Source organism: Cyprinodon variegatus, unplaced genomic scaffold (assembly GCF_000732505.1).
Source record: "Cyprinodon variegatus isolate N-32 unplaced genomic scaffold, C_variegatus-1.0 Scaffold1728, whole genome shotgun sequence".
Taxonomy (NCBI): domain Eukaryota; kingdom Metazoa; phylum Chordata; class Actinopteri; order Cyprinodontiformes; family Cyprinodontidae; genus Cyprinodon; species Cyprinodon variegatus.
Window position 1 is genome coordinate 68,141 of NW_015152181.1, and position 7,923 is coordinate 76,063.

At 42.1% G+C, this 7,923-nt stretch overlaps 1 protein-coding gene across 1 annotated transcript in view; it reads right to left on the reverse strand.

Moving 5' to 3' along the window:
* Positions 1-7,923, reverse strand: part of carm1 (coactivator associated arginine methyltransferase 1) — a 28,595-nt gene that overhangs the window by 8,286 nt on the left and 12,386 nt on the right. Inside the window, exons 4-7 of the mRNA XM_015404406.1 lie at positions 4,908-5,012; positions 4,712-4,822; positions 733-910; positions 566-656 (exon numbers count right to left, since the gene is read on the reverse strand). Coding sequence (XP_015259892.1) covers positions 566-656; positions 733-910; positions 4,712-4,822; positions 4,908-5,012 — 485 coding nt within the window. The remainder of the gene's footprint in view (positions 1-565; positions 657-732; positions 911-4,711; positions 4,823-4,907; positions 5,013-7,923) is intronic.

The following is a 7,923-nucleotide window of genomic DNA, read 5'->3' on the forward strand; positions in this document are numbered from 1 at the left end:
GCTTCATCTGGTCTGTTCTTGTTTGGCTGTGACTCCATCCTGGAGAGAAATCTGTTCGTGTCCACTTCAAGGAGAACGCAGTTTTTTTTTTTCCATTGGTCCTTGATTTTCCGTTATTCCATCATGTTCTACTCACTCATTTGAGTTTAGTGTCATTTGGAGCCGTTCTGAAGATATTCCGTTAGGTTATATCCAGTAACGTCTTCCTATGGGCAACGACTTGAAGGCACAAACTAAACTGGTCATCATTTATTCTTTATGGTACGCCAGCATTCAGATCATGGAGGCCAATCACTGTCCCCCAGACATTTGCGGTTATATGTTTTAAAACAAAGCGGCGTGTGCATGACGTCATCCGCATGCCGCACTGGAGTAGTGACAGGCAGCCCGGGCCACAGGCGGCTACGCTCTACTCCTTCTATTCATTCTAGCTAATCTGAATCGTTCGATTCCATCTGGAGAGCGAGATCATCTGTGGTAGCAGCACTAGACATCTTCCAGGCATGGGAGGAAAACTAGCAGATTACAGCAGAGAGAAGCTGTGTGTGGTCCGAGCTCCTCCTACCAGAAGTTGGCCTTGGTGAACTGCTCCATGTAGAGCTGCTCGTCTGTGAAGGGAGCCAGGTGCACGTCTCCAATAGTGGGGAACATTTTACCTGAAACACACGCAGCAGACAGAGGCGTTAAAACGGACCATTTTCCCGGTCATCCAGAGACCCCGCCCCTTCTCACCGTTGGGTTTGAGGAACTTCTTGGCATGTAGGTAGCTCTCCAGCATGCGCTCGTTGAACAGCATGTAGCCCATGGGCTCCGAGATGATGATGTCCACCTGCTCTGGCAGGGACACCTCCTCCACCTTCCCAGGGATCACCACCACACGTTCACTCAGACGGTTGCTGTTCACCAGGACCTGCAGAGGAATGATTGACAGGTGAGAAAAAATTTCCATCATCAGATTGACTCAGAATCAGTTTCTGTGAAGGTGTTCTGTCAGATGAGCATACTCATAGTCAATACCCGTTTATTCCTTTAGTTTTGTATGAAAAAGAAAATTTAAACTACCTCAACGGGCCTGTATCCATTTAGTCGTGTACAAAAAAAATTCTATTTCTTACTTTTCAGTTTGTTTTTTGGAGCGTATGGCGATTTGACCGTAAAAAGTTTTTTTTGTACATGACTAAAGGGATACACAACCCATCGAGGTACTTTAAAGTCTATTTTTCATACAAAACTAAAGGGATAAACAGAAATCTGACATATCTTGCGTATCGACTATGGGTATGCTGGTCTGACTGGGTATGCTCATCTGACAGAAGAAAGGCAGCCGTTCCTCTGCAGGAAGACGCCAAACATGAGAGCTACGCGATACGTTCCGTGTTCTCACGTGTTTCAGCCTCATCTAAGGAAACTTGTTCTGCATCCTTTCCTGTAAGAGTTTTGAACTCAGGTCTGAACTGCAAAAATATGTAAATCCAAGCCCTTTTTTTCTTAGAATAAGTACGTTTGTTGAATTAAGCAGGTAAGTGAGACAACTTGCTAATGCAATAAGACAATTTGGATTTAAAAAAAAAAAAAAACAAACAAAACAACAGCAGTCTCTTATTTCAAGTGCGAAATGTGCAACTCTTATTTTAGGGGTAAAACTGCTGATTCCATCGGCAGATCATCATATTTTCCTACTTAAATTAAGGGTAAATATCATTATTTTAAGATATGTTAACCCATTTTCAGTACGTTTTTGCAGTGTGTATAAATATATGTGCATTTTGAGCCGATGTCTCAAAAAAACAATGGTTATGATGATAAAATAAAGACTTGATTGATGAAGCCTTTATAGGATCTATGTCAGCTTTTCTATCCAGGTTTTAGTGAAGCTGCTCCTTTAACCCTGGAAGTCCATCTGCTTTGGATGGATCAGGAAACTGAATGTTAAAATAAATCAAATGATGTGGGAAAAAAATGCAGGAATTCTGGTGTTTTTAGAAGCAAAAAAATTATAGAAATTGTGGACCTTAGAATAGTGTGTAAAAATAACAATTTCCAGGAAGGCAGAGAGCAACTGCTCCCTCCGGTGGCTGTTTTGCAGAACTTATATTCTTATGCTATTGCTAAAACGTTATCATTTGCAATGACAAATACACAACGCATTAGTTGTTAAGTCAGTTAAGTTGTTAAGCTAAAGTTAGGTCATTTTAAATGTTAAAGCCTTCTAATCCATGTTGCTTGTGAACGATCGGCTCGATGTTTGTCCGCTCAAGTACAAACAAGGAGCAGTGAGCAACAAGCAGAGTCTGTTATTCCGGTCCGACAGTCACCGGGTGCAGCTACAGCGTCGCCTCTTTCTGTCAGGATTATAACAGCAGCATCACCAAACAGCCTTAAAGCAGGTCCAGTGGTTCTCATCCAGACGTAACGGGAAGGACCTTCTTTTGAGATAGGAAAATATACAGGAGGGGCAGCAGAACAGAGCAGTCAGAGCATTAAGATCCACTGTTCTGATTACCATGTATCCCTCATGTACCAAAAAACTAAAAATTAAGTTCATACACTTAAAAAAAAAAAAAAAAAAAAAAAAAAGTAAAAAATTTTTATATTTTTTTCGTACAAAACTAGCGGGATAAATGGGTATTGACTATGGGGATGCTCATCTGACAGAACGCCGGCTATACCTGCCATGTTTCCAAAGGGACATAGAAAAAAAACCTGCTGCCCAAAAACCTACTAAGATGGCTCGGATATGACGGCAGCTTCAACCCGCCTAAGAATGATGCAGGATCTAAGCTACGAGTAAAATAAAGGTGAGTTTCCACAACATGAGACCTTTGTAATCTTGAATAAAGAGGATTACCTACATTTAAAATCATATTTCCAGGGATTTACGTGAATATTTCCAGGGAATATTCTAAATCCTAACTTTGACGTAATATCAAACTTGCTAATAAACAGAACCTGAACTGAATGCAAAGAAAACACTTTAAAATCACAGCTGACTGTTGAAATACGTGGAAACTATTTTTATTTCTGCCGACCAAAAGTCAGGAGGGAACGTCAGGTTTTATATCCTAAAACAGGCATCCCCAAAGTCGGTCCTCGAGGGCCGCTGTCCTGCAGGTTTTAGAGGTTGCTCTGCTCCGGCACAGCTGATTTACATTGATAGCTGATTAGCAGGCTTTTGCTGAACTGCAATCATCAGAATCAGCTGTGCTAAAGCAGAGAAACCTCTAAAACCTGCAGGACTGCGGCCCTCGAGGACCGACTTTGGGGATGCCTGGGCTAAAAGATGAAGATAAAGCAGTAAAATAAGTTTCTCCTGTTGGTGAGACTATGGAAGGTGTGAGGTAATAAAAACTGTTTTAGATGATGGTAAATTATTCACCATAGAAAATTATTTGCTATTAGATGAGAAGAGTTGTTTATCTGAAGAATATAAGAACACATATTTGACTAAAATATTACTGGCAGGCTGTAGGGCGGCTGTTATTGGGGGGAAATGACATCACATCATGACACCTACACTTATGCATCAGGAGAGTAACAGATAACAGACACGGCGTTTCTCCATCATCGCCTACATACAGTGAGCTGCATTCTCTGAAAGGTCGGGTAATGAAGAAGGGCATCAGAACCGGGGGAAGCAGCACTCTGGACCGCCCCCACTGCTACCAGTATACATGCTACTGGTGATCTTATTAAAACAACTTTTCTCTTAGTGAACTTGATCAAGTTAAGATGGTTTGACACCTTTACCAGTGGCTGAAACACCAGTTTAAACCTGCTATTTTCAGTGGGAAAGAGGCGTTATTGTGTGGAACCAACTACCAGTTTTAGTCCGTGAGGCAGACACCCTGTCTACTTTTAAGGCTAGGCTTAAAACTTTCCTTTTTGATAAAGCTTCTAGTTAGAGTGGCTCAGGTTATCCTGATCTATCTCTATAGTTCTGCTGCTATAGGCTTAGACTGCTGGAGGACATAGGGACCCCTTTTTCATCATTCTGCTTCATTCTATCTCTATTCTCCCACTCTGCAGAATCTGTTAGTTCAATCTCTAACGTTCTGCTCTCTCTGCTTTTTCTCATAGTAGCTTCATCTGGTCTGTTCTTGTTTGGCTGTGACTCCATCCTGGAGAGAAATATCAGCTGTGCTGCTGCCATCAACACCTTTGTTTCTAGATGTTGGAGCTTGGCCTGTTTTCCAGTGTAGTCCTGTTTCTCTGACTGTGACTAACTGGATGTGCTCTCTTCATCCTCTGACATGGGACCTGGCTCGGAGCTCGTCTGCCTGGGTGTGTGTTTCCTGGACGGGGCCGCCTTTTACAGCTGTTTTTTGTATCTATGCTTCTTTTTCTATGTCTGCTTCTGTCTCCTTGAACCCCAGTGGGCCTCAGCAGATGGTCGCTCACACTGAGCCTGGTTCTGCTGGAGGTTTCTTCCTGTTCAAAGGGAGTTTTTCCTCTCCACTGTCGCTACAAGCATGCTTAGTGTGAGGGATTGCTGAAGAGTCAATGAGTCGATGCAATCAACTGGTTTTCCTTAGAAAGAAAACTGAATCAATCTGACTGGATGATCTGGTGAACTGGAAAGTGCCTTGAGATTACATGTGTTGGGAATTGGCGCTATAGAAATAAATTGAATTGGGTTCTTTTGTTTTTATATCATCTTTTCTCCAAAGGTGTCAGTAAACGTGTCGGCTTCTGCTGGTGTGTGTGTTCAGACCTCAGCGTGCTGCGCCATAGTGCTGGCCTCCACTGCGTACACCTTCCTGGCTCCAGCCTGGGCAGCAAAGAAGGAAAGGATTCCTGACCCACAACCTACATCCAGCACCACCTGGAGAACAGAGGGGGGGGCATGGTTAGCATCACAGCACGTTTCCATGAGTTCCTTCCATGCACAGAGAGGCAGAGGAGGTTACCTTGTCCTTAAAGTCAGTGTGGTTCTGGAGAATGGCCCGTTGGTACGTCCCTGTCCGAACATAGTCCTGCATCATGTTCTGTTGCTGGGAGAGGTAGCCGTAAAACTGGGGGGGGGGAACCACAGAAGCTTTCATCAAACAGAGCGAACATTGGTTGGAGGTGAACTGCTGAGCCACGCTGAGCTCAGCAGGTCAAACTTAGCCGCCGCTTCCTCGAAGGCTTTACTCTGAACCACAAACTTTCCAGGCAACATTTTACCAACTGATTTTATACTTAACATTTACCTGAGCAATGGATCAAAGCAGCTCCTCCAGAGCTACCGCTTGTCCGATTCGTGTTAAAAACCCATTTAGGATCAAACCGGGTGCTTTGGAATCATGATAAAATTTATCAGATACATGAAGAGACTGAAAACTGTCCCCTAATGACCAAATAGATTCCAACGGCGTGAAAACCAAAGGAAACGGGAGACCAAACAGAACGCTGCCGAAGATGTTCCGCCTCTCCCTGGGTTGTGATATGACCTGCTTACTGGATCCCAGCAGATAATGTGAACACAGGCATCTATTGTCACTAGGGCTGAACAATTAATCGCATTATCAATATAATCGCGATTGAAAAAAATGCAATTTCCAAATCGCGGACGTCTGCAATTGTTGGCTATGTAACAATTAGTGAATCAGACGCGTTCTTTAGGTGTCAGTAAAATGTTTAAAGTGGATTTGTCTCCACATGGAAGGGAAGACAGTTGCAGCAGTGAGATAATCTAATTTTATTACTTGTTTTAGAGTTTATATATTCATACACACCACTAAGTACCAGTTAATCAGTTTAATACATAGACTGGTTTGTTGGTTGAACTTTGGACTTCATGTTCAACAAGGACTGATGTCCAAATCAGTTAAAATCTCTTGAATAATATTCTAAATAATAAAAACATTAAAAGTTCTTGATTTAAATAGTCCTTGTTTACAATTGTCTTTATTTAGAGGCCATTTTTGTTGCTTGTGGTTATGTAGAGAAAAGTCAAAATTAAATTGCGATTTTGGTTGAAATATATCGTAGGCAGAACGCGATCATTAATTAGGACACAGCGTGTCTTTTAGCACCTAATCTGCACAGCGATGAAACAGATTGATTTGTTGTTTGTATATGTTAAAAAAAAAGACATGATCAATTAAACTGGGGGAAAAAAAATTGCAATAAATCGCAATATAAAGAAAAAGAATTGCAATTAGATTATTTTCCAAAATCGTTCAGCCTTAATTGTCACAGCAGATTTAAAGGTAAAGGCCTCTGTCACACCATGACGATTTATCCAGCGTATGCTTGACGTCCCAGAATCTCCTAAAACACTGGCATACGCCAACCTTTCTATGTATTTTTTCAAAACGAGTCCAGAACTTACGTCCAACGACAGCCTAACTTATGCATAACCAGGGCAGCATAACGCCCATGAACTGATGCACAAGCATCATTATGAAGTGATGCATGTGCATCAGTTAAAGCGGTTCCCCGCGGCGCACATGTCCGGCCTGCATAAAAATTTTCTTTTCATCGCTGTATTAACTTAGCTGCTGTTTATCACCCGCCCTGCAAAAACAAAAAAAAGGAAAAAGACAGAAGGTTTCTGGAGTCAGCAGATTGAGCGTCATGTCTGCTAGGAAGTGTGTTGGTGGTGGGCGTGAACGCAGGGAGGATCCATCACTCACCTTCTGGCTCACCCTATGATGGGGATGAAGTCTGGAGGAGAACTGACGGTTTCCTCCTGTGAACCCCCTTTATACCAAAACGCTGCCAATACGCCATTATACAGTAGCTGGAAGTTAGAAACACGTTCAGCGCTCGTCTGGAACACGTCAGATACGATGATATGTTGGAGAGAAGTTCTGGATAAGTTACGCAGAAGTTATGCACAAGTGACTCAAAGGTCCACGTACGGCATACATCGGGAAATGCTCAAAATTTCTTGACGTACTTGATTTATGTCGACATGTTTCAGCGTACTTCTGCGTACTCATAACTTATAAAACGTATTTTTGCCAGATTTTTCATACGTCAGGCATACACTAGTCTAAATCATCAAGGTGTGACAGGGGCTTAACTATTATGGAAGAATTTCCAACATTTAGGATTTGTTTTCCTCCATAACTCTAGTGATGGGTCTCCAGGTATGATGCTCTGGGCGCTCTCTGTTACCTGCTGTTGAGTAGCAGTGAGAGAACAGAGCGACGGTTGGTGAAGATGGATCCATGAACCACGTGAAGTAGATTCTGCTACCTTCTAACCATTAAACTGTGTGAATGAATCCAGATCAGACTCTGGGTTGATGCAGGTTTTCACAATTCTATCAGTTTTCTTGCAAATATCACTGAGGCTTTGCTTAAAAACGAGTAGCTGTGCCCTCTAGTGGACAATGATGGCATTAAAATGCTGGAGGTCATCAATTAATCAACTGACTACATTGAAAACTTAATGGTAAGCCGACAATTGGTCTAAATCTGTAGTTATTGATGATATAATACATGTTTGTAGTCTTGATATCCTGCAAGAAAAGAATAGAAGCAGTGCAGAGAAATCTGGAGAGGAAACCAGAGACCTTGTCCTGACTGTTCTAGACACAAATAAACTATAAATAGTCCTGCAGGTAAGAAGAAAGCAAGCGGGTAATTATAGCTGCTCCGTTTTCTTAAGCCAGAGGGAATCAAGGCCTGAATTAAACGTTGATCCAAACTCCAGTCCTCCAGGGTCGGTGTCCTTAAACGTTTAGAAGGATCCATTTTAACCCATCGGAGAGGCAGTTTAAACAGAATCAGTTGTAAAAGGTGAGCAGGACGACGACCCTGGAGGATTTCAGTTCGACTGAAACTCGACCAAAACAGTTTTCCAAATATCTCTCGTTTTTAAAGGAACAATCCGCTCATATTCAGATTTCAAACTTCTCAAAGTTCTTTAAATCTGAAATGATTCCATCCTGTTCAATAAATGATCAGTGTTTTTAATTCAGAGTAATTT